At 66.7% G+C, this 24,502-nt stretch overlaps 4 protein-coding genes across 4 annotated transcripts; 1 reads left to right on the top strand and 3 right to left on the bottom strand.

The window, feature by feature from the left end:
* Nucleotides 1-1,292: 1,292 nt before the first annotated feature.
* Nucleotides 1,293-6,630, bottom strand: LOC308049575 (mucosa-associated lymphoid tissue lymphoma translocation protein 1-like; the record flags this gene model as incomplete). Its single annotated transcript, XM_080359294.1, has 16 exons — nucleotides 1,293-1,547; nucleotides 1,620-1,754; nucleotides 1,849-2,006; nucleotides 2,241-2,387; nucleotides 2,455-2,582; nucleotides 3,008-3,082; nucleotides 3,349-3,526; nucleotides 3,664-3,867; nucleotides 4,129-4,164; nucleotides 4,247-4,294; nucleotides 4,458-4,554; nucleotides 4,714-4,892; nucleotides 5,221-5,374; nucleotides 5,482-5,612; nucleotides 6,108-6,274; nucleotides 6,494-6,630. 16 exons carry the CDS (start codon nucleotides 6,628-6,630, stop codon nucleotides 1,293-1,295), a joined length of 2,229 nt encoding a protein of 742 aa, XP_080215420.1.
* A 1,947-nt stretch (nucleotides 6,631-8,577) lies between these two features.
* MRPL54 (mitochondrial ribosomal protein L54) lies at nucleotides 8,578-9,761 on the bottom strand. Its single transcript, XM_080359245.1, has 3 exons — nucleotides 9,651-9,761; nucleotides 9,083-9,239; nucleotides 8,578-8,801 (listed from the first exon to the last, which is right to left on the bottom strand). The coding sequence occupies exons 1-3, from the start codon at nucleotides 9,724-9,726 to the stop codon at nucleotides 8,669-8,671; spliced, it is 366 nt and encodes a 121-aa protein (XP_080215371.1). The 5' UTR covers nucleotides 9,727-9,761; the 3' UTR covers nucleotides 8,578-8,668.
* A 55-nt stretch (nucleotides 9,762-9,816) lies between these two features.
* APBA3 (amyloid beta precursor protein binding family A member 3) lies at nucleotides 9,817-15,621 on the top strand. Its single transcript, XM_080359115.1, has 10 exons — nucleotides 9,817-10,911; nucleotides 11,314-11,353; nucleotides 11,805-11,950; nucleotides 12,098-12,184; nucleotides 12,750-12,908; nucleotides 13,191-13,370; nucleotides 13,569-13,781; nucleotides 14,298-14,417; nucleotides 15,177-15,317; nucleotides 15,407-15,621. Exons 1-10 carry the CDS (start codon nucleotides 9,943-9,945, stop codon nucleotides 15,476-15,478), a joined length of 2,127 nt encoding a protein of 708 aa, XP_080215241.1. The 5' UTR covers nucleotides 9,817-9,942; the 3' UTR covers nucleotides 15,479-15,621.
* A 1,014-nt stretch (nucleotides 15,622-16,635) lies between these two features.
* TJP3 (tight junction protein 3) lies at nucleotides 16,636-23,948 on the bottom strand (the record flags this gene model as incomplete). Its single annotated transcript, XM_080359156.1, has 19 exons — nucleotides 23,831-23,948; nucleotides 23,625-23,749; nucleotides 23,351-23,453; nucleotides 22,716-23,169; nucleotides 22,319-22,422; nucleotides 21,167-21,329; nucleotides 20,998-21,085; nucleotides 20,727-20,791; nucleotides 20,503-20,581; nucleotides 20,207-20,363; nucleotides 19,722-19,830; nucleotides 19,055-19,274; nucleotides 18,535-18,731; nucleotides 18,231-18,326; nucleotides 17,852-17,922; nucleotides 17,440-17,745; nucleotides 17,105-17,329; nucleotides 16,870-16,922; nucleotides 16,636-16,735 (listed from the first exon to the last, which is right to left on the bottom strand). Exons 1-19 carry the CDS (start codon nucleotides 23,876-23,878, stop codon nucleotides 16,636-16,638), a joined length of 2,763 nt encoding a protein of 920 aa, XP_080215282.1. The 5' UTR covers nucleotides 23,879-23,948.
* Nucleotides 23,949-24,502: the final 554 nt, after the last annotated feature.

Below are 24,502 nucleotides of genomic sequence, written 5' to 3'. Positions count from 1 at the left end.
CTGGGATGAGTCTGCGTCGCCCTGGGTCCCTGGGGTTGGGGGTGATGCAAATTATTTAAATGAGCTAATTTACATGGGGTGGCACTGGCACCCCAGGGCATCGTGGGGATGTTGGGGTCCCCCTGTGGGAGGAGTCGGTTGCCCCTTCCCTCCCACAGGTGCTGCACTGTGCCTAGTGCACGAACAAGCAGTATTTCTGCCCCGACCCCGCGCCATTTAAACGCAGGAAAGGCACCGAGCCGCCTGCCCGCCCCTGTTTATTGGTGGTGTCACCACTGAGATCCAGTAGAACACACCCCACAGCATTTGCAGGTGCTGGCACATGGGGCCACGGTTGGGAAAAATCCCCTGAGATCCCAGTCCTGTCCTGAAATCTCTTGCTGCCCGGATGGGGCCAGCACAGCCCTGCGCCCGGGGTTGTACCGGCAGGACTGGGTGCTACTGGGAGCACTGGGGGCAGCGGGGGGTTCTCCCAGCCCCTCGTGGCAGAGCAGGAGCCCTCCTGCTCCCACCCACTCTAATCGCCTCCCGCGGGATTTGCCCCTTAATCTGCTTATTTCTCACTCTTTCTCTGGAGCTTGAAGGAGCCCAACGCTGCCCCAACGCGACGCCTCGCGCCAGCTGAGCCGTGGGGCCGGGACACTGTCCTGGCACGTGGGCTGGCGCTGCCCAGGGACGTGGGGCTGGCAGTGTCCTGTTCATGGTGCTGGCACTGCCCAGGGACGTGGGGCTGGCAGTGTCCTGTTCATGGTGCTGGCACTGCCCGGAGACGTGGGGCTGGCAGTGTCCTGTTCATGGTGCTGGCAGTGTCCTGTTCATGGAGCTGGCACTGCCCAGGGACGTGGGGCTGGCAGTGTCCTGTTCATGGTGCTGGCACTGCCCGGAGACGTGGGGCTGGCAGTGTCCTGTTCATGGAGCTGGCACTGCCCAGGGATGTGGGGCTGGCAGTGTCCTGTTCATGGTGCTGGCACTGCCCGGAGACGTGGGGCTGGCAGTGTCCTGTTCATGGTGCTGGCAGTGTCCTGTTCATGGAGCTGGCACTGCCCAGGGTCATGGGGCTGGTGCTGCCCGACCCTGCGGTGGCAGTGCCATGTACACAGGGCAGCACTGGGCTGCGGTTCCATATTCCAAGGGTGCTGGCCACACCAACCTGCACTGCAGCACAGGCCAGGATGGCGCTCAACCACCTCTGGCTCCTATGTCAGCTCTGTCCCCTCCAGGCCCCAGACCCCCAGCAGGACAGACATGGCCCCAGGGGACTGCGGTGACAAGGGGGTGGCCATGCTGTCCTTCTACAAGGTGTGGGAGCCAGGAACCTCGGGGCTCAGGTTCTCCTCAGGGGTGTTGGCCCAGGACCCCCCCTCTTCCCCCCAGCTCCCAGGTGGGGAGGTGGAGAGGGGGCTGTGGGGCGGCGAGGGGGAGGCCGCTGGCCGCAGGTTGAGCTTGGCGATGAGCGGCTTCCCCACGCTCACCCGCTGCCTCTCCTCCACGAAGTCGTCCATGCCGCGGTAGCGGTACTGCAGGCAGACGGTGAACACCAGCTCCTGCTGCGGGGACAGTGGCAGCGCGGTGGGCACCCATCCCGTGCGGGGGTCCCGGCCCCCCAGCACGGCTCTTACCCGCAGTTTCTGCAAGCCGCAGAGCCGGCTGTAGAGGCAACAGGGGGGGCAGCCCAGGCTCCAGGTGGGTGCCAGGGGGCTGCCCACCTCCGCCGGGCTCTCCTTGTTGGTGCTCTTGAGGTCCACGTCCAGCTCCTGCCACAGACAGAGTCCAGCCGTGGAAACTGCCACGGGTGCCCCCACCTGTTCCCCGCATCGCCCCGCACGGGCTCCAACAGCACCCTCCCACCTCGGGGATGTCGGTGAGCTTGGCCTCGCACTGGGCGATGTCCCCAGGGGTGGCCACCACACGGGTGTAGATGATCATGATGTTGGAGAACTCGGCGGCGAAGCCCAGCTGGACGGTGACGCCGCAGTCGAAGCGGAGGTGCCGGCTCTCCGGCAGCACTGGGGGGACAGCGGGGGCTGGGACCTGCAGGTGCTCAGGGCCAGAGCTGCACCCACAGGTGAGGTGACCATGGGGGTCACCCCGGAGCGGGGCCACCGACACGGTGCTCCTGGCAGCTCTGTGCCAGCCGTTTCTCTCCTCCAGGGTGGGAGACACTCGGCAGGTGCTGCCTGCCGCCTCGGCACCAGCCCCTCCCCGGGGCCAGCTCAGGACGGGGTGGCCGTGGCCCTCACCGTGAGCCTTGGCCCACTGCAGGTTCCTGGCAGAGGACTCGTCCCGGCCCGGCGGGCGGATGGGGTCTGTCAGAGCGCGTCTCTCCGACAGGTTGCTGCGGAGCTCCAGCGCCTGCCGGCCGCGCGTGATCTCCAGCGTGCCCATGTCTGCGGGGACACAGGGGTCAGCGGGGGCTGCCGGGGCTGTCACTGTCCCCCACCGCTCCCCGCTCACCCTCAGCCACTTTGTCCAGCAGCACCGTGATCTTCTCATCCTCCAGCAGCCAGCGCTTGAGGAAGGTGACAAAGATGCCATTGGAGAGCTCATCCTGGCTCAGCTCGTAGGCTTCGGCATCTGCACACCTGCGGGGACAGGCCAGCAGTCGGCTCCATCGTGGGCTCCGTCGCTCCCCCAGGAACTGGCCACGGCTCTACCCGTTCCCATTGATCCCTCAAGCCGCTGTGCCAGGGAGACGTGGGAACTGCAGCCAGATCCTGGATGCTTAAAGCATCAGCCCAGACCCCTGTGCTCCAGAGGAGCCTCCGGTGCTGCTGAGAGCTGCACAGCACCGTGGGCATCTCCCCGTGCTGTAAGGGACCGGGGCTGCCGCTCACTCACCACCCCAGCACCGACTCTGTCGGTACGTGGGGGAGAAGATACGGGTGCCAGCAGGGCTGAGCCGTGGTGGGGGCTGAGTCGTGGTGGGGGCTGAGCCCCGGCCCTGCTCTGAGCCAGGGGGGGACACAGCCCTGCTGCCCATGCTGGGGGTGCTGGGGAGGGGACCCACGTGGCGTAGCCGAAGACGATGTTTGCTGTGACCTGCAGCGCCCCGACCTGCGGGATGACGTCGTCGTTGAGGTTCCTGCGAGAGAAGTGCTGCTGGGCAGAGCTGGGCCCTGCTGCCCCCCCAGAGCCCACCCCAAGGCACCCAGACCCAGGGCTGCCCCGTGCCCCTCTGCCCACCCATCGTGGCGTTTGCAGCTCAACTGTGGCAGTGAAGCTTTGGGACATCCAGATGAAGCCAAGGAGTCTGGATAGGACAGTGGGGACACCCAGCTCTGCTCCCCATGGAACCAGCATCCATGGACACCCCTGTGCCGGGACCTCCCAGCGTGGCCACTTGCTCACCTCTTGCGGCACATGTCGAGCAGGAAGATGTTGAGGCCGGTGCGGCGCTGCTGCATGCTCCGCAGCACCCGCTGCACGCACAGGCAGTGTGCCGAGGTGTAGGAGCTGGGCGCGTCGATGGGCACCATGAAGCTGTTGCCAAAATTTTCATAGCCGTGCCCGGCGTAGTAGAGCAAACCTGTGGAGAGTGGAGAGGAGGTGACATCCCTTGCCCTGCTGGTGCTCACTTTTTGCCCAGCCAGCCCCCTAAGACTCCGCCAGCACAAAACCACCGGGTTCCGCCTGGCTGGAGCCACCCACACGGTGCCACCGCACCATAGACGCCCTTGTCGAGGAGGAGGAGGAACTCGTTGACAGCCATTTGCATCTCGGCCTTGCACAGGTCCAGCAGCGAGACCACCTTGAAGTCGAGCTGGCGGAGCAGGGCGCTGAGCGCATGCACGTCCACCATGGGCGCCTTCAGCTGCTTGTGGTGCAGGTAGCGCATGTTGCCGATCAGCAGGGCCACTTTGTCGGTGGCTGCCGGGATGGGAGAGGGGTTGCTGGGGACAGAGCAGGACGATCCTGTTGTCCCCACTACCATGAGAGGTGTCACACGGTTGTGGCTGGTGTCACTGTCCCTGGACACTGGGGTGGCCCGTCGTGTCCCTGCCCCACAGGTCTGCTCGCCCCAGTGTGCTGCACCCAAAGCACCCCTGCCTGAGTGGAGCCTCATGGGGTGACACTGGTCACGCTAGGGATGGTCACAGCCCCACAGGGCCACCAAGGGCAGGCTCTTACCGTACAGCTGGCCAGGGCTGCTGCTCTCTGGGGAGCCTGGAGAGAGAGAAGCACAGTGCCATAGCCCCACGGTGCCCGGGGAGAGCAGTGGGGACCTGCCCGCCCTGTCCCCACCTACCTCCATCCCCCTCCTGCCAGGAGCCTCCGGAGGTGAAGAGCCTTGGGCCTGCAACAAAGGGGGGTCGGGGTGCCCCATTGACAGCCCCTGCCAGCACAGGCTGGAGCCCCAAAAAAACACAGGGCAGCCACGGGAGGGTTTTACGGGGAAGCAGAGCAGAGCCAGGACACCCCGCGCCGAGGGACCATGGGGGTTTGTCTGGGGCCCTCACCGATCTCCACGTCCACTTCCCGGCTCCACACCTCGTGGAACAGGTTGAAGACGCGGCAGGAGTAGCTGCCCCGCTCAGCTGTCGTCACCAGCTTCACCTGCCAGGGGGACGGAGTGGGCAGCTGGGGCGGCGTGTCACGCTGTGCCATGCCGTGCCGTGCCGTGCCGTGCCAGGCCGTGCCAGGCCGTGCCGTGCCGTGCCAGGCCGTGCCATGCCAGGCCGTGTTGTGTGGCACCACGCCAGGGTCCTGCCGTACCTGGAGCTGGGGTGTCTGCGCACCCTCCACGGGGCACCGGTTCCTGAACCACTGGTACTGGGGCGGGGGGTTGCCGATGGCTCTGCACTCCAGCACCAGCGTGTCCCCCTCGGCCAGATGGCACGGCTGCGGTTGCCGCAGGATCTGTAGCCCCACCATAGTGGGGCAGTAACCGCTGGCTGGGGAGGGGACAGGGTGACAAATCTGGCACCCGGCCATGGCAGGACTCTGCCAAGCTGCCCCCAGACCCCAGTCCCACAGCCACAGGCCTTGGCACCCACGGGTGGCGTGAGGAGAACACAGGGCACTCAGCTGCTCCGTGGCACCGTCACCGCAGAGAGCCCCGAGACCCTCGGGGTTCAGCCGGGGCGCAGCACGGCAAGCGATGCCCCACAGGAGCTGCCCCCGAGCAATGGGGTAAGCACCGCCCCACGGAGACACCCTGGTGCCCAAGGGACATGTGGTGCCCCATGGGGACAACCCGGAGACACAGATCTGGGGTCCCACCTGAGCCGGGGCTGCTGCTCGTCTCCACCCGGACCTGGGCCCACCTGGAGAAGGCGAAGGCGGCCCCGCAGCTCACCCGGCAGATGTACCACTCGGGCTGGCCCAGCGGGGCGGCCACATCCAGCACCAGCTCTGAGGTTGTGGCTCCGGGCACCTATGAGACGGGGGGGCTGAGGAGCTGGGGGCTCCCTCCCACCCATCTGGGTGCCCTTATGGACGGGGCCTGGGGCCCGTGCTCGATGTGGCCCAGCAGGACCTCACCTGCTGCTTCCCGCAGAACCACTGGTACATGAGCCCTGGCGGGCCGGTTGCCCAGCAGGTCAGGGACACCCTTGTCCCCTCCGTCACCACCTGCGACTCCGGCTGCACCGTGATGTGGATCACGTCCTGGACTGTGGGAGAAGAGAGACCAGCCTGGGCTGGCTGAGCCCTGTCCCGCACCAGCCCACCACGTCCAGTCCCATCCTGTCCTGTCCCATTGTACCCTGTCCCACACCCACCCACAACAGCCTGTCCTCTCCCACCCCACCCCATCCTGTCACACCATATCCCATCCCACCTCTCTGTCCTGTCCCAGCCACCTCATCCTACCCTGTCCCATTCAGTGCCAGCCCACCCCACCTCACCCTGTTCCATACTATCCCACCCCACTCTGCTCCTCTCCATCCCATCTTGTCCCATCCCAACCTGTCCAATTCTAGCCCGCCTCATCCCATTTGGTCCCATCACAGCCTGTCCCACCCTGTCCCATTCCTGTCCCATCACAACATGTCCCATCCTGCTCCACCCCAACCCACCCAGAGCCGGACCACCAGCAGGAAGAGCTGTGCCTTCTCTCCCCCAGCGTTCCTTCTGCTGAGCCCCCGGCCCCCGCGCTCCGTCCCTACCGGCGCTGCTGAGGACCCGGCAGGCCGGTGCGTGTCCCATCCTCTGCAGGCAGCCCAGCAGGTACTTGAGGGTGCACTCCCGCTCGGCCAGGAGCTGCAGGAGGCTCCGCGTGGGGCTGCCGTGGGGCTCCAGCACCTTCAGCGAGCACATCTCCAGCTCCTCCGCACTGCGAGGTGCCCACAGCGCTCAGCACCGCAGCCCACCCCCAGCCTGGGGAGCATGGGGACCCTGGCCAGGGCACTCAGCAGTGCCACAGACAGGTTGTGGTCACGATGGGGTGACCAGGGGACCTGCATGGCCTTCACTCAGCCCATGGCAGGGCTGCGCCCATGTACATTTTGTCACTCGGCGGGGGACAGACCCCTGGAGATGCCCCCACCCCTACCTGCACTTGAAGCGTTTCTCTGCCGCAGCCACCTCAGCCAGCCTGCGCCAGCCACGGCCGGCGTTGTCCAGGAGCTCGCAGAGCTGGAACAGCACGTCCTCGCCCAGCGAGCTGAGGGGCATGCTCCAGTCCAGCATCCCTGCCCGCCCCGCCGGCGCCTGCCTGGGGACGCAGAGGGGACAAGCCGTCAGCGGGTGATGGGGACCAGGCAGCGGCACGGCATGGACACTGCCATGGCTGGGAGGGACAGCACGAGCACCACCTCACCGCGGCTGGGTCACCTCCCCGCAGGAGCCCGGGGGGTTTTGGCCTCTCCAGGGAGGTGCTGGGCAGCACTACTGGGTCTGGCCACCAGCAGCCAGCCAGGAATGACACAAGTCCCAACTCCACATTCAGGGGACAAGAGCTGTGGCAGTAGAACAGGGGACCCTGCTCACCTCCCGGCCTTGGGCAAGGAGCCAGGACCATGTTAGCCCAGCCCCGGCACGGGGACCTCTGTGGGACAGTGTCCAAAGCACTGGAAAGAGGGCATGTCCCTTGTCACCTTCCCCCTCCTTTCAGGGGACACAGAGAATGGGCCCCACCACAGAGGACTGAGCCCAGGGACCCCTCTTCTTCGGGGAGAGACCCCAGAGGGTCAGCAGCAGCCCCCTTGCTGTCACCAGGCCTACGGGCAGGGCGTCCAGAGCCAGAATGAGCCCCCCTGGGCCACCACGAGGAGCTGCGGAAGGGTTAGGGGAGGGGACATGGGGGTCCTGGGCTGGGACCCACCTCAGGTCCCCTTGGCCCTGGCAAAGGCTTCAGCAGTGAGGGGAGCAGGACACGAATCACCCCAGCCGGGGCAGCACATGGGGACGGGCTCTCTCCTCCTCCTCCCAGGTCCCTCCCTGCTGACCCACCCCAGGCTGGTGCTTGTCCCCAGGACCAAGCCGTTCGCGGCAGCGGGGTGACAAGGGTGACACTCACCCGAGCCAGGAGCTCCAAGACAGAGGGTGGGGCCCCAGGTGGCCTCTCTCACCTGCTGCTGGATCTGGGGGCCTGGGCGGCTGGGGCGGCGAGGGGAGGGCTGCAGGACGGGGTGTCCCCGCTGGGTACGGCCCGAGCCCCGGCAGCTCCAGGGTGCGCAGAGGAAATGAGGGTGCAACCCAAACCTCCCCACCCCCCCGCAGCACTTCTGCTTTCCTCTGCCGCTTCCTGTGCCACCGCGTGGGCGCCGCAGCTGCCAAACAGCCCCCGGCAGCCCCTGGCAAGCTGGACATGGCCCCCGGCCCCGGCTGAGGGACATGGGGCACTGGGGACACTGCGGGGCCAGGCGGCGGCTCCACTGCCCCTTCCTTGTGGCGAGGGGACCTTGCAGGTGGCTGCTTTGTCCCCATAGCCCAACTCCAGGACAAGCAGGAGCTGCAGGGCAGCAAGTCCAGGACAGAGATGAACCAAGGGGACAAGGGACAACTCTCAGCCAGGGGAGCTCAGCGCAGGGGCAGGACGGAGGCCCAGGGGAAGCTGCTGGGCTCTGCCAGGCTGGGGACACATGGGGACGGGGCGGCAAGGACCTCGTTGCTGGGGAACAGACTCTGCCATCACCACACATCCCAGCCAAGCCGAGACCCCGGGGTCCCGGCAGCCACCGCGCCCCAGCTGCCAAGGAGGAAGGAAGAGCACGGTGCAGGAGTGGCACTGCGAGGGGTGCCATGTCCCTCACCCTAACCCACTGCCCCCACAGCACCGCCACAGCCCGGCCCCATCCTCCCAGCCCCAGGGAGCACAGGCCGCTGAGCCCCCACAACCCCCCCAGCCCAGGGGACATGAGTGGAGTCATTCTCCACCCCAAAGCCACCGCACGCCCCCCCTGCAGGGCCCTTCACCCCCATTCCATTGCAGTGCAGACTGTGACAGAGCGGGGAGCAGGACCCATGTGGCAGCACAGGCTCCCTCCACGAGCGAAACACTGAGCTTCTGCTTTAGCAATTACACCAAGAATCTGTGGCCTGTGTTGCCCCAGCAGCCCCTGTCGCCAGCAGGGACCCACGCTGAGCTCGCCAAGGGCCTGGGTCTGCCAGAGCCTCCGTGACAGCTGTCAGCCTCACCGAACATTTATTACTAGTTTATAGCAAGAAGAAGAGACCAAGAGTGGGAGCAGGTCCCAGGGGGCCCGCACCCCACGCTCTGCAGGGTCTACAGCTTCTTGCCCTTCTTGAGCCGGTTGCGGTGCCACATGTTGTATTTCCGCAGGCGCCTCCAGTACTCGACGGAGTCGGGGTCCAACTCCTCCAGCTTCTTGGGGGGCCCGAGGTCGATCTTGAAGAGCCTGGGGGTGAACACAGAGGGCATGAGGCTGCGGCAGGGACAGCAAAGGGACGAGCACGATGGAGCGATGGAAATGTGTGACCAGGACGTGCAGATCCCGCACCCAGCACATCCCAGTGCAGGCTGCTCCCCCGGCCCTCGAGGAAGGTGTCTGGGCGGCACAGCAGCTGGGTTCCTCCTCCCAGCGCAGCTCCCCGTCTGTCCGACACTTGTCTGTTCCCCCGGATGGCACCTCCACAGGGACGGGCACCCGGGGGTCCCCAGGAGCTGGGCACCACCTACCAGTCGGGGTACTCGGAGTCGGGCTTCAGGGCCACCTCCGGGCCCTCCTTGAAGTAGTTGACCCCCATGGCGTGGGTGGCGAGCATGGTGGGGTCCGTGCACACCTCGGGGCCCTGCAGGGCCTCCTTCGGCACCGCCTTGCCCTTGACCTTCGCCCCTGCGGGGACAACGGCTCGGTCGGGAACGGGAACGGGAACGGGAGGGGAGGGGAAAGGGCAGGGGCTCAGCCAGGGTGGGGACAAGAGTGGGGACAGGAGTGGGGACAAGAGTGGGGACAAGAGTGGGGACAAGAGTGGGGACAAGAGTGGGGACAAGAGTGGGGACAAGAGTGGGGCCACCGCGGGGTGCAGCAGCCCCGGGGCCGGGAACCAGGGCTGGGGCAGGGGATGGGGGGATGGGGGCACGGGAAGCACAGGGGGGCACAGGGGGGCACAGGGGGAAGCACAGCGGGGCACTACGATACAGGGACACAGGGGACACGGGGACACGGGGTCACAGGGGAGCACAAGGCGGCACAGGGTCACAGGGGAGCACAAGGGGGCGCAGGGTCCCGGGGTCCCGCTCTCACCCGGTTTCTTGGCGAACCCGCGGGCCGGCCTGGGCAGCGCGAGCCGGGCCGCGCGCAGCAGCACGCGCGCCGCCATGCCGGGCGCGCGGGGCACGGCGCGCGGGGCACGGCGGGCGGGGCACGGCGGGCGGGGCGGGGCCGCGCGTGCGCGGGGCGGGCCCGGAAGCGGCGGCCGCGAGCGGGGCCGGTGAGCGCGGCGGGGGGCCCGTCCCGCTCCGTGCGCGGCGGCGCGGACTGCCGGGCGGGCCCCGGCCCGGCCCTCGGCAGCGGCGAGACCCCGGAGCCCCCGGCCATGGACACGGAGGAAGGGCCCGCGGTGCGGCCCGGCGGCCCCGGGCTCCGTGCGGGTGACGGGCGGCCGGAGGGGCCCCCGTTCCTCAGCCCACGCCCCGGGCACGACCTGCCCGGCCCCGAGGGTCAGCCTGGCCCGGGCCCCGCTGCAGACCCGCCCGCCCGGGCAGGGGCGCGAACTGAGCTTTGCCGGGCGCCGGGGCGGGCGGTGGAGCCGGAGGCGGCGCCGCGGGGCAGCGCTGGGTGGAAAGCCGGCGGCGGGAGCGGCCCTGCGGGGCCAGGACAGGCCCCAGCGCCCGGCGACGCGGCGGGCATGGAGCTGGATGAGGCCGCCGAGGGCAGCGCCCGCCCGGGCAGGGCCCCGTGCGCCGGGGATGCGGAGGATGAACCCTCAGAGCTCCAGGGCCTGCTGGCCCAGCTCCAGACCCTCGACCCCAACCTCTGCGACCGCCCGCCGGGCCCGCCGCCCCCCGGCAGCCCCGGCAGCGCTCGGGAGGGCGCGCAGCCCCGGCCGAGCCCCGGGCAGTGCCGGAGCCGCTGCCAGCCCTGCCCGCTGCACGTGGCCACGGGCCGGGGCCTGGAGACGCGGCCGTGCTGCGCCCGGCGCTGCCACGGGCTGCTCTTCGCCGAGCCCGAGCGGGAGGACTTGCTGAGCCTGCTGTGCTACGAGGGCGGGCTGCCGGAGCCCAGCGCCGGGACGCCCTTGGCCCGCTCGGATGTCCTGGCCGGGACCAGCCTGGAGATGCTGCGGGCTCAGCAGGAGCTGGCCGCTGCAGAGAGGCCTGAGGGGCTGGGGAGGCCAGAGAGCTCGGAGGAAGGACCTGCCGGTGACTGGTACTATGGAGAGGGGCTCGGCGAGGTCGACTCCACCTGCGAGGGCGATCGGGACGGCTCCCCGGAGCCAGCCTGGGTGGCCCTGCCGCCCGCCGCGGCCCCGCAGGCAGAGCAGCCACCCCAAGGCGGCGTGACCGTGAGTGCATCGCACAGGGGCTGCGGCAGCGAGCCAGGACGTGCCCCTTGGCTCTGCGACCTCATAAGGTTTTGGGTGGGGGCACAGGGGAGCCAGAGGCATCTTTTCCTCGGGTCTTACAGGGCCTCATGCTGCTGGGGTGCCCAGACAAGACCCTTGGTACTGGTGCTGGCTCCTGCTGCCCTGACTGCTGGGGGCCGCTTCCATGGCTTTCTGACCCGTGCAGGCCCCGGGGAAGAGGCTGGTGGGTCTGAACACCCCCAGCCTCAGGAACCTGTTTCCCCCCTGCCCTGGGATGCTGAGTCCTTGCTGTCCTGAGGCTCCAGAGCAGCCCGGCGGGGGGACGGGCTGAATCCCGGGGATCCCAACCAGAGCCTCACCTGCGCTCTCATTGCTTTGCAGAACAGGGAACCCCCATCCTCCTGCCCAGCCTTCAAAGAGGGTGAGTTGCTTCTATGCTTGAGCAGCAAAAGCAGCCAGGAGCCCTGACCCTCCGCCTCCTGCTCTGACCCCGGCTGCGGGGTGGCCGGGGGTCCCAGCCAGGGAGGGAGCTCCCGGCTCCGCACCTACACAGGCTGGGAACGTGGCTGCAGGCTCTGGGTGGCTCGTTTGATCCCATCTCACCCTTCAGTGAGCACAGGGGGTGCTTCAGGGGTTGGGGAAGGGGATGCTCAGCCTTGGGAATGGAGAAAGGGGGATAGCAAGGTGTGCCAGGGGAAGAGGAAGCAGCTGTGGGGTCAGAGCTGGTGTCGCGGTGGTGCCAGGAGCCCATCTCCCAAACACTGAGCTGCTTTGCACACGTAGGAATGCAGCTAATGGGTAGCAGGCGTTGGTAACCGCAGTTTCCAGACGTGGGGGGACCAGCTCCTGCTTAGTCCCTCCCAATGTGTCAGTTCCAGGCCCTTGCGACCCGGAGGATCTGCTGGACGGTGTGATTTTTGGGGCAAAGTACCTGGGTTCCACACAGCTGGTCTCGGAGAGGAACCCCCCGACCAGCGTCCGCATGGCGCAGGCCCAGGAGGCAGTGGACAGGATCAAGGTGCGGGGGGGCAGGGAGACACAACTGCCACCAGCCCAGCCCCTCCTGGGCGTGGGGACCTTCCCAAAGGGACCCTGGGGCTGTGGGGCAGGGACCCCAGGAGTCCCGGCAGGAGCCGTGACCTCTCCTGGGCATGTCGTTCTGCAGGCGCCGGAGGGGGAGTCCCAGCCCATGACCGAGGTGGATCTGTTTGTCTCCACGCAGAGGATCAAGGTGCTCACGGCCGACACGCAGGTGAGCGGGGAACACAGGCACCCGCGTGGTCTGGGGCTTCCAGAACCTTCGTGTTTGGCCCTGGGATCTCCTTGGGCACCCCCGCCAGCGGGGCTGTGTGCAGGGACAGCCTGCGGGCACGCACACGCGGCTGGGAGGAGACGCGTCCCTCCGCAGCCACCCACACAGACATGTCGGTCCCTTGGCTCTGCACGGCTGCACGAGGCTTCTCGCGCAAAGTGCTCCTTGCGGGAGCTGCCGGGTTCCCAGACCAAGCTCCAGAGAACTTACACTTGAAACCTTTGTAGCTCTTTGTCTCTGGATTAGTTTCTGCTTTGTAGTCAGAGGGAAGAGCTGTCTTGTCCCCCAGCAGCACCCAGAGATGCCCATGAGTCCTTCATCAAAGAAGCTGTTTGTTTGTACCTTTTAGTGCAGATGTGTCTGCACGGTGTGTGCCCGGTGTCTGAGCTGCGTCCTGGCGCGGTGGCTTTTGAACAAAGCCCCTCGTGCTCGTGACAGTGCCTGGCGGGCTCCCGTGGGGTCCGTTGGGCCAGCGCTGAGCGACTCTGCCCGTGTCCCCATCCAGGAGGCCATGATGGATCACTCCCTCCAGACCATCTCCTACATCGCTGACATTGGCTCCCTCGTGGTGCTCATGGCGCGCCGGAAACTGCCTCGGCGGTCGGAGGTGACGGAGGAGAAGCGGCTCTACAAGATGATCTGCCACGTCTTCCACTCAGCTGATGTGAGGCGACAGCGAGTCCCTCGGAAGGACAGGGTGGCCTTGGGGTCCTGGGCCCCGTTTTGCTGTAACAACCGGGTGCTCTGAGGTTTCCTGACGAGAGCAAGGAGCCCAACGCGAGTACCTCTGCGGTAGAAGCGGGGAGGACTGGCCCATTTGCGCAGGGAAGGGGCCAGGGTGCCCTGGAGCTGGGGCGCTGCGGGGTGCCGGCAGCTGCAGGCTCCAGTTTGGCCATGAGAACATCGGCCCTGCCCACGGGCACAAACGAGCCCTGTCTCTCCGCAGGCGCAGATCATCGCTCAGGCCATCGGGCAGGCATTCGGCGTGGCCTACCAGCGCTTCCTGGAGGCAAACAGCATCGACCCGAGCCAGCTGAGCCCGCGCCAGTACAGCCGTGCCCTTGAGGACCAGGAGCAATACAACGCAGAGCTGAACCACTTCTCCCGGCAGGAGAACTGCAAGGACGTAAGAGATGCCTTGGAGGGGTGGGGACAGTGCAGGGAACTGGCTGGCAGCTCCGTGCCACCGCTTCCACAGCTCCCTGTGCAGCTGAGGTGCTCCCTACAAAACTGGCTCCCATCACGGGTGGCTGTGAGCCCAGAGCACCCGTGCCGGGGCTGGGACAACATGCTCAGGTGACCGTAACCCGTCTGTGCCCCCCAGGTTTGCATCCGGAAGCAGAAGGGGGAGATCTTGGGCATCGCTGTCGTGGAGTCGGGCTGGGGCTCCATCCTGCCCACCGTGGTCATCGCCAACCTGATGCACGGGGGCCCTGCAGAGAGGTCGGGCGAGCTGAGCATCGGGGACCGCCTCATGTCTGTCAACGGGACGAGCCTGGTGGGGCTGCCCCTCCACACCTGCCAGAGCATCATCCGGGTGAGCCGGGGCTGCGGCCACCGGCCCCCCCGGCAGAGCCAGGGACCGGCCTGGGAGCGGCTGGGTGCCGGGGTCCCCGGTGCTCCCGCTGTGGGGTGGGGGGGGGGATAGGAGGCTGTGGGGGGCCACGTGTGTCCTGTGGGCTCAGGAGGAAGGGCCGTGACAAGGCAGGGACAAAGCTGGGACTGCGCGCACTGCAGCGGGGCACGGGCAGGCCCTGCCCACGGGTCAGCACCGGGCCTGGAGGGAACCTGCTGCATCTTTCACCTCATGGGCAGGACAGAGCTGAAGGCAAAGACAGTGCGGGCTCGGGGACAGCGTGGGATGTCTTGGACTGGATTTATAAGCTCTTCTGATTGAATTTGAGCATGGCAGTATCCCTGCATGTGCCTCAGTTTCCCTGTTGAAAACACGTTGCTAATCCTCAGCCCTGCCGTGAACAACGTGGCTGCATCGCCCCTCCCAACCGTGCCAAATAGCTCCCCAAACTCTGACAAACCCCATCCCATTTTCCAGGAGCTGAAGCACCAGCCAGAGGTGACACTGAACATCGTGCACTGCTCCCCCGTCACCACGGCTGTCATCCGGCGCCCCGACTCCAAGTACCAGCTGGGCTTCTGTGTTGAGAATGGTGTGGTGAGTGCTGGGGCGGGAGCGGGGCCGGGCGGGCTCAGTGAGGGCGTCAGCCGCCCGCCGGCAGAGGGACGCGCGGTCCTGGCTGCGTCCCTGGGGACGAGCTCAGCTCCAGCGCTCATGCATCTGCCGGGCCTGAGGGCTCACGGGGCTCCACTGTGCCCCAGCAAAAGGCTCTTCCCCGCTCTGCAGTGGTTGGATCTGTCTTCCTGAAGCGTTTAGCTGTTGGCTTTCAGGGTGGTGGTTTCTTCCTTTCTTGGTGTAATCTTGGTGACATTTCTTGCTGTCCCCAGTGCTCCAGCCCCTGCCGGCTCTGCGCTCAACAGGGGAAAGGCAGAGGAGCATTTCCAGGCCCCGCGGGAGCCGATGGGGCGGGTGGGCAGCGGGGGGTGCCAGGGCTGCACCGCACACTGACCGGTGCTCCCAGTGGTGCTGGAGACGCGGGTACCTGCAGGCGCACGGGAGCTGCTGCCCCAGGGAGGAGCTCCAGCACTGCAGCTGGGTGGGAGCACGAGGGTTTGATGGGGGAGCTGAGCTCTCTGGCAGCAGGGGAACAAAATCCTGCGCGGTGTCCTTGCCATACATCCCAGCACATCACTCTGGTGGCAGCAACAGAGAGAGACGTCCCTGCCCTGGCTGCACACCGTGGGCTGGAGGAGACAGCACCCAAGGGCAGAGCTCTTAGCAGGAGCCTGCATGGATGGGAGGGTTTGGGGTGGTGGCTGCGCCATGGACACAGTTCTGCACTTACCCGCTCCCCAGATCTGCAGCCTGATGCGCGGGGGCATCGCGGAGAGAGGCGGCATCCGCGTGGGGCACCGCATCATCGAGATCAACGGGCAGAGCGTGGTGGCAACGCCCCACGAGAAGATCATCCAGATCCTCACGCAGGCGGTCAGCGAGGTGAGCCGGGCGGCTGGGCGCGAGCTCTGCGCCAGCAGCTCCAGCCCGGGCTCTGGCGTCTCCCGGCTGATCTGTGTGTCTCTGCCCAGGTCCACATCAAGACCATGCCAGCCTCCACGTACCGCTTGCTGACCGGGCAGGAGCAGCCCCTCTTCCTGTGAGCCGCCGGCTGTCACCGCGCGTGCCGGGGCCGGGCAGGAGCGAGCCCGGGGCTGTGCGGGCAGGACAGGCTCTGCCCCCGCCCCAGCGCCCTCATCCAGCCCTCTGCCTGCGCCTCTTCGCTTTTACTCAGGACACAGCGGGGGTCTGATCCCCAGCCTGAGCAGTGTCAGCGCTGGCGGTGCCAACATTTGGGCACCTTGTCCCCTCCACTCACCCCTCCCTGCCTCCCAGTGCCTGTCCAGCTGCTTCACAGCGTCCCTGGCCTTGGCCTGTGCAGGACAGGGGACCCTGCGTGGAAGGTCACCCCGTCTCGTCCCCACACACAGTGCTCTTAGCTCACCGACAGTGCCTTTACCCAGGTGGGGGTGGTGCCGCAGCCCCAGCCCCTGCACCCCTGCACGTGGGTGCACGCTGACACCCCGAGGGGGAGCCCGCAGGGCCCCAACTCAGCCCTCAGGGCACCTGCTCCTTCTCCCTGGCTTTGCCAGGGCTGCAAACAAAATCCCCATTAGACCTGTTGCACCGAGCTGGGAAACTACCTCTGCTGTTCCCTCGTGCTGCTCTTGACCGCTCTGCACGCGCAGACCAGCACCAGCTCCCAGCCCTCAGCCCCACCCAAGGGAACGCGGTGCTGCCCGGTCCCGTGTCCGAGGACCAGCCCCTGGTGCTGTGTTTTTCGTGAGTGGGTGTCTGGTTCCTTGTGGCCGAGGCGGTGCTGACCTTTCTGTGCCTGTGTGCTTGGTTGATGTAAAAATAAACATTTGAGGGAATGTGGGACGCTGCGGTTTGGGAGCCCTGGCTGGGCTGCGGCTGCTCAGCTCTGCACCCTGAGCCTGCCGCGGTGCCAGACGCTGGCACAACCTGCGGCCAATTCCTGCTCCAGCACCTCTTGGGGTGGGACCTGCCTGGGTCCCAGCGAGGCCACCGTGCTGCAGGCGTGTCCCCTGCCACCCCCACCCAGCACGCACGGAACCGCAGCTCAAAACATTCCGTTTATTCCAGCAGCAGAGGCCGTGGCCAAAAGGCAGTTGGTGGTGCGGGTGCAGCAGGATGAGGCCCAGCCTGGCCGTGTGCTGCTCTCTGGCACCACCTGGGCCGGCCCGTGGGGCTGGGGCCGGGCTGGCCCAAGGGGCTGTGGAAGAGGCCAGTGGTGCCGTTACACGTCTGTCGCCGGGCCCCACTCGTAGCCTTCATCCTCATCCGAGTCATCCCTGGCCCGCGTGAACCTCTTCCTCACCGCGTCGTGCTCGTACTCCCTGGGGCACGAAATGCTGCATGACGCCTCCGTCCCCCCGCTGGATGGGTGATGGGGACGGTGCCCGCTGCGCAGGGCCGGCCGCGCAGAGCTGGCACCGGCGGCTCCGCAGGCCCTGCTCCAGCCCCGTGGTACCTGATGCTGTCGTGGCGCTGGCCCCGCCGGGGCTCCTGCTGCTGCTTGGGCGCCTGTGAAAGGCCAGAGAGACGGGGTCAGAGGAGGATTTGTGCCCATGCCAGGGGCTGTGCTGTGTTCCCCCACAGAGAGCCAGAGCGGGACCCTGTGGCGGCGGGAGGGGACAGGAATTGCCCCCATAGCTGGGCACTGTGCCACCCCCGTCAGCCCCTTGGACCAGCATGGGGGGACCCACCTGCTCGCTCAGGCCGTGGCCCGGGGACGCCTGCGCTGGCTCGGAGGAGCGGGCCAGCCCGGGCTGGTCACACGTGTCCTCGGCCTCGCCGTCGGTGTAGGCGCCCGCCTCGCCATCTGTGTCCTCGTAGTCGCTGTTGGCACGACTGTCACAGGTCAGGTAGCCCGAGGCTGCTGCACTCGGCGGGTCCAGCAGCTCCAGACTGTCCCCCCGTGCCAGATCTGCCTGCGGGTGGGGATGACACAGCCGTGGGACCCCAGGAGTCGGGACGGGTGCCTGGCCTGGCTGCAGCCCCAGCAGGCTGAGCCGTGCCACAGGGACCCCGTGCCCTGTACCTGCTCCACCGCCGTCCAGACGGGCTGGCTCTGCTGTGTCCTGATGATGTCCTTGATGGCCTCATACCAGGCGTTGCTGCTGAGGCTGACGGTGGCGGTGAAGAGGTGGCTGCAGTGCTTCTTCATCTTGCTGGCCTGGGCGTAGAGGCGCCGGGAGCTCTTCCTGGAGTCGGGCGCCAGCCACTGCCGCATGGCCTTGATGCCCTGCCTGCTCTCGGGCTCGCAGAACACCACCACCGGGTAGTACTGCACGTAGTTGAGACGCTCCACAGCCGAGGGCGTGATGTCCAGCAAGGCGTGCTTGTCCTGGGGCAGGGCACGGCCCTCAGCGCCGCTGGGGAGAGGGATGGTGGCCCCAGGCTCCCCAGGCCCTGGTCCAGATGGCTCCAAGAACACAGGGAAGGTCTCTCACCTTTTCTGCGATCAGCCGCACTGAGTCCAACTTGATGACCTTGGAGGATGCCCCATCGCGGGGGATGCTCGCTGCGGGACAGGGAGACGTGGCGTGAGAGGAGCTGGGGGAGATGGAGCAGCTCTGGCAGCCCCAGGCTGCGTCTGGCTGTCCCCAGCCCCAGGGCTGTGTCCCTCAAGGCGGGGACATGTCTGGGTCCTGGCTGGTGTCATGATGCATGGGGAGAGGGTGAACAAGTCCAGGAGGGTGTTGGGGTGTCACAGGGAGGGCCCAATGAGGCAGGATCAGGCCAGAGCCACAGTTAAAGAGCTCCCACGGGTCCCGGACACCGAGGGTCTGGCTGCTGGGTGCAATTTCCCCCAGCATGGGGGGTACATACGGGCGATCTCGAACAGCTCGGGCAGCTCCGTGCTCAGTTTCTGCATGGCGATGTCTGCGATGGGGCCCAGGATCACCACCGGCCGCTTGAAGCTGGCTGTGGGGAGAAGCCGGAGCGGCTCAGGGAAGCTGCGGGCGAGGGCAGAGCTGGCAGCACCCAGGGGTCCAGCCCCGCTCCTCAAGGTGCCCGCGGGCCTGGGACTCATCCAGGGAAGCGGAGCCCACTGGCATCTGCAGCGGCGAAGCACCGGGGCCAACGTCCCCTGGGTGAGTTTGGGTGACGGGGACTCAGCCCCGGTACCCACCTTCCTTCAGGACCACCCTCTCATAGGGCGGGTAGTGGCCCTGCTTGGTGAGGGCAGACAGGTCCTCGCGGCTCTTCCGCAGCATTTTCTTGGCTCCCCGCAGGCCCCGCAGCTTCCAGAACTCGGCCCGTGCCCCGGAGGCGTTGGCACCAGATGTGGCTTTCATCGCTGACTCCAGGCTGGCGATCTGCTCGGCCCTGGGAGGGGAAAGGGCTCAGGACCTGGCGCCTCTGGATTTACCCCCTGCCTTGTCCCGCTGGGCTCTGAGGAGTGGGGCGGGAGGAGCCGCTGTCCCCGCTCAGCAGCACAGCTGGTGAGGCTGTGGCAGCCCCTTCCTCTGGGACCTTGAGCATCGGCTGCCCCATCACCCAAGAAGGGATTTCAACAGCTCCTGCTTCCCAGCGCTGCTCCACCAGCCTTTGCCTCTTGCTGGGGACACCATCCATGTCCCCATCCCGCTGCGGGGCTGCCCCCCAGCTCTGCTCACCCTGGGGCCGTTCGTTCCTGGCTCCATCCCTACCTGCGCTGGTTGGGGATGATGCCCTTGTCCTGCTCCTGCAGGTCCCTGCCCATGCGCACAGCCAGCCAGCTCCCCAGCCTGCCGCGGTACATGGTGTCCAGCACGTGGAAGACGTCGCCGCGGACAAAGCTGAGCCCCGATGGTGTGTCCTTCTCGAAGTCAAAGTGTGTCCGGATGTAGAACGAGTCACCCACGTTGGATGAGATCATCTTCCTGTAAACTGGAGCCCAGGGTGAGAGGGACCATCAGAGGCTGAGGAGGAAGATGCTGCAGCGGAAGGTGCTGGAGGGGTCTGGGCAGGAGCTGGGCTGGCCAGGAGCCTCCCCAGGAGCCCTGGCTGCTAGAGAGGGCGCTGGGGACACCTTTTCCTCCCATGGCTCGCTCAGGTGTGCTGCAAATAGCAGGATGTGACCCCCCAGCACACACTGGCCACTCCAGGCTGAGCAATGGTGCCAGAAAGGCCAGATGCAGGATGCTGAGGCACAACCAGAGCCAGGATGGTCTGGTCCTCTCCCATCACCTCTCTGGAGGAGGAGGGGGGTGAAGGGAGGAAGGACCAGCCTGCAGGGCAGAAAGGGCCATGGCAAGTCCAGCAGCTCTGACGCTTGCTCAGAAGAGACAGAGGAGGGAGAGGCACAAGCCCAGGATGAGTCTGGTTGTCACTCACTGTCCTGCTTGCTCTGGGTCCGCAGCACGATGTCCTTGCCCGGCGGCAGGCTCATCAGATACTCCACGGCCTCCTCGCGGGTCAGGTTCTGGAAACTGGTGTCGTTCACCTGCCATGGAAAAGCATTTGGACACGGCTCTGCCAAAGGGACAGAGGGCACAGGTGCCAGCAGGAGTCCTGGGGGTGGCAGCGCCCAGGGCAGGGTGGGAGAGGTGACCAGTCTCTGTCACCTGAGCACCTGCCACCACCCCCAGTGACCCTGGGGAGGCCCCTGGGCCAGCCGAGGTGCTGCCTGGACCCACTGGGTGTTAGCGGTGCCAGAGCCAGGACCGTCCCCCCGGGCAGCGCCCACAGAGCCAATGGGTACAGGCCATGGGCACTGACCCAAATCGATGCCCAGCAGGAGAAATCCTGATCCCCAGACCCAAGAGGTTTGTGCCAGTCCCGCTGCAGAAGCATTCGGAGCCGTTTCCATCCCCAGGTACCTGCAGGATCTGGTCCCCTTCCCGGACGCCCTGGCTCTCGGCCGGGCTCCCCTCCTGCACGCCCGACACGAAGATGCCCACGTCGTTCCCCCCGGCCAGGCGCAGCCCTGCGCTCTTGGCCTTCACAAAGTGCACGACCCTGGAGTCGGCGCTGTACCTGTCGGGGGAAACCACAGTCAGCCTGGCAGTGACACACCGGGGACAGCACAGGGGGTCACCGGCCCTGTGACCCCAACCCTGTGCCGGAGCAGCTTCCCATCTCCCCAGCCCTTCCCCGCCGCCTCTCGCAGACTCACCCGTCCCTGTGTGCAGCTCGGGCCGCAGGGCTGGCGTGGGGGCTGCGGCTACTGGCCCCCTCCACGGCTTCCAGCAGGTCTGCAGGGAAGGAGAGCGGCTCCAGGGGACGGCGGGCGCTGCGCTGCTGCCCGGGCTCTGCCCGGGGGTCGCACAGCGAGACACGCAGGAGCCCGGAGCCCCCTCAGTGTCCTGAGCTCCCTCGGCCTCAGCTGAGCTCACTCACCAGGGCCCCGAGCGTTGTCCACAATCGTGTTGGCCGCAGGGTCCCTGTTTGATCGTCTCGCCTCCCTGGAACAAAGTCGGGGCAGGATTTGGGTGGGTGACGGGGCCAGCGCTGCGTGGGCACGGGCAGGCAGTGCCACAGCGGGGACAGCGGAGCAAGCTGGGACTAAATGGCAGAGCCACCCCCGTGGTGACCCAGCCCCTGCAGACAGGCAGAGAGCACAGCGGGACCTGGCGGGGGACGGGGCTGGGGGGCACGGAGCGGGACTCACGGTGAACTCAGCCTGGCAGCAGCTGGGGGGGGCGGGGAGGGCTCACGGGATGGCGGGTGGGACCGTTCAGAGTCGATGTTGGAGATGTCTGCAGCGACAGGAGGGAAGACACGTCAGGGATCGTCCAGGCCCTGTGCCGTGTATCTGCCCCGTCTCCGTGTCCCCTCACCATCCATCCGGGAGCTGTCGCTCTGGCTGTCGTCTATGTCAGCGATGTTGACCAGGAACTGCCGGTTGTCCCGGAGGACGAGCAGGGTCAGGGTCCCCTCCGTGCGCTCGATGAGCTGCTGCGTGTCAGCCAGGGACATGTCCTCGCTGGGCACCCCGTTGATCTGCGGGACAGAGCAGTTGGCCTCGGGGCGCTCACTCCTGGGAAAGCCGCCCCCAGGAATGGCTCCAACGCGATGCTCCGACTGCCACCCTCCCAGGCCCTTCCCAGCCCCTCCATCCAGCCCCAGCTCCCACAGCTTCCTCTGTCCCGGGCCATGTCCCTGTTCCTGGATGCCTCCCAGTGGGGCCTCATCCTGCACAGAGGAAACAAATTAGCGAGGCTAATTAACTCCTACCTTTAGCTGCAGAGGACCCAGCATGGAGGCAGGAGCTGTGGAGACCTGCTCAGCTGCTGCCCGAAGCTCAGTTTTACTCTGACCTGTCCTGCCACACACCACACTGGTACCGGGGAGTCAGGCCCCCAGCGGCCTGTGGGGCTGTGATCTCCCTGAGGTTCAGCAGCTTTTCCCACCCGGGAACAAAATCCCTCCCGCTTGTCCCAGAGCTGCTTTGGCACCTGTTCCCAGCAGCCACAGCTCTGCCTGGCCCGTGTGTGTAAATGAATCATCACACACAGTCACAGAATGTCAGGGATTGGAAGGGACCTCGAAAGATCCTCCAGTCCAATCCCCCCGCGGAGCATCTCCCTCCATCTGCTCCTCCCCAAATACTTTAAGCATTGTTTCACCTGAGTACCCTGACACCGGAGCTCCCGGGTGGGGACACGCACATGTGGCAGGGGACGAGGTGCCGTGGGGACAGCGGGGTGGACATGATCCTGCTGCGGCAGCGGGACAAGCCACCGTCCCTGGCTGAACGCCGCAGGGCTGCCCCAAGCAGCCAGGCTTGGCATCGTGGGGAGCTGGTCCCCAGGAGCCCGCGGGGTCCCCGATGCCAACTGGGAGCCGGGGCAGAGTGTGGGCACCCAACCAAGCCGTAAAGCCACCATCCTTGGCATGCAGCTCTTGCCTTGTCCCCTGTGGTGACACTAGGGACAAGCCACCCAAAGATGGGGAAATGAGATCCCCAGCAAGCGCTGTGCACCCCATACCTTCAGGATGAGGTCTCCCTCCTGCAAGGAGCCATCCCGTGCCGCCAGCCCGCTCTCCACTATGCGCTTGATGAAGAGCTGACTCCCCAGCTTCAGGCCATACTCTGCATCAGAGACCATGACAGCGTCAGCACCAGGCGGGTGCGGGACCCGCCCGAGGTCCCCCCTGGGCACCGTCCCCACAAGCCCACCCTGGGTCCCCTTGGGGCACTAGGAAGCCCCAAAACTCAGCTCTGCAACCGCGGGCTGAGTCCTGGCACATTTGGTGGGTGCGCAGCCTGCACTGCCCACCCACCACAAGCCAGACCCTGCATCAACCACGCCATCACCTCCCAGAGGACACACGGCCACAAATAGGTGACAGGACACAGGGACAGAGGGAGCAGGAAGCCTTCACCTTCATTCTGCTTCTGCTTCACCAGGACTGACGTGATGGGCTTTGTGGGCACATTCCGGTGTGGCAGCCGCTTGAAGCCGGACACCAGGGCCAGGCCGTTGGTGTCCCATTCGTGACCGAAGCCATTGGCAGAGCGGTGCTGGCTGTAGCCCCTGTGATCCGAGCCGCTGCCGGGGCTCTGCCGCCAGCGGCTCCTGTCCTGGCTTTGCCTCCGGTTCCGGGACACCGGCTTGTGCTGGCGGCCGTCACCGTGGTGGTCGCCAGAGCTTCTCTCGCTGGACGAGTCCCCGTCGTAGCCCTGGCTGTGGTCCAGGTCGTCCCGGGAGCGGCGCAGGGCTGGATCCGCACCATGCAGCCCATCGTCCTCATCTGAATCGTAGCGCCGGGGCGCAGCCGGGGACCTGGGGCTGCTCTTGCTGGCGGGGAGGTGAATCCTTTTCTGTCTTTTAACTGTCTGCAGTGGAAAGCAAGAAGGAGAGGATGGCGGGTGCAGCTGCCTCTGCCAGATGTTCCTACAGCAGTTGCCAAGCCCCAACAGGACCCGGGGTGTGTGTGACAGGGGAGCCGGGATGGGGACAGGCGCAGGGCAGCCCCGAGCACAGTGCTGACCCCGGCCCGCCGTAGGTACCACTCACAATGTTGACAATCTTGCCACAGGTTTTAAGCGTCTGGATGGCAAACGAGGACGAGACGTTCTCCATGGAGAGGCCGTTCACCATCACGATGTGATCCTTCCTCCTGGGAAGGAAATCGCAGCCGGGGGGCTTGCGGGTGCTGAGGGCACCCATTGCCCCAGGGGTCCCCACCCAGCCGGGCAGGGTGGCAGCGGTGCTGGCTCTGTCCCAGCAGGACCAATTCACTGCCCTTCCCAGTGAGCACCCCCATGTCCCCACGTCCCCGCGCACTCACTGGAGCCGCCCCATCGCTGGTCCCCCGGCCACCACATCCGAAACGACCACCGCTGTGTCCCCAGTCACCTTGTTGGGACGGTTCCGGCCCCCAGAGACAGCGAAGCCAAAGCCCCGTTGAGGGTCCTACAGGGACGGGCAGATGGGGGTCAGGCAGAGCAGCCCCACAGACCCGTCCCCTCCACGGGCAGCCCGGGCCACGCTCACCTTGCTCAGCGTCACCGTGTGCTGCTCCCAGATCACCATCTCCTCCATGCTGGGCACCCGCCAGCGCAGGCGCGGGACGGCGGCCGCGGCAGCCGGCCCGTGTGGCAGCCCCTGCCCGGCGGCCGGGGGCACAGACCGGCTGCGGCTCCTCCGTGCAGCCGCTGGCCCCTTCCTCAGCCCCACTTCGGGCTGCAACGAAGAGCAGAAGCAAAGCTGAGCCGCAGGCACTGGGAACAGCATGGGTGCAGGGGACAGACCCCCCCAGTGCCCGGGCACCCAGCAGGGACACCAGAACTCACAGCCATGTCACACCCGGCTCACCCCGCATGGGAGCAGCCTCCGAAACCCTGAGCTGCTCCGCGCAGTGCGAGATCCCCACCACAGGGGTCCAGCTCCATCCCTTTGGCCACATGTGCACGCAAGGGGAGGTTTTAGGCAGGACAAGCAGGTCAGGACCCATCTCCATGGCTGGGACCAGCTGCCCACACTGACCTCGTGGTCCTGCTCACAAACCCCAGGGTGCTGCTTTGGTGCCCTCCCACCCTCCTGCTCCAGCACCACAGCAGAGCCAGCAGCTCTGCCAACCGCTTTGGGATTCACCAGCTCCAGGTCCCCGGAGGAGATGTGGGTGTGAACCCAAAGAGATGCGGGATCCCTGCGTGGAGTGGGGAA

The sequence above is a fragment of the Nesoenas mayeri genome (genome assembly GCF_963082525.1).
Source record: "Nesoenas mayeri genome assembly, chromosome: 25".
NCBI lineage: Eukaryota > Metazoa > Chordata > Aves > Columbiformes > Columbidae > Nesoenas > Nesoenas mayeri.
The sequence above is the reverse complement of the archived record's forward strand: the minus strand, read 5'-3'. Positions and strand labels throughout refer to the sequence as shown.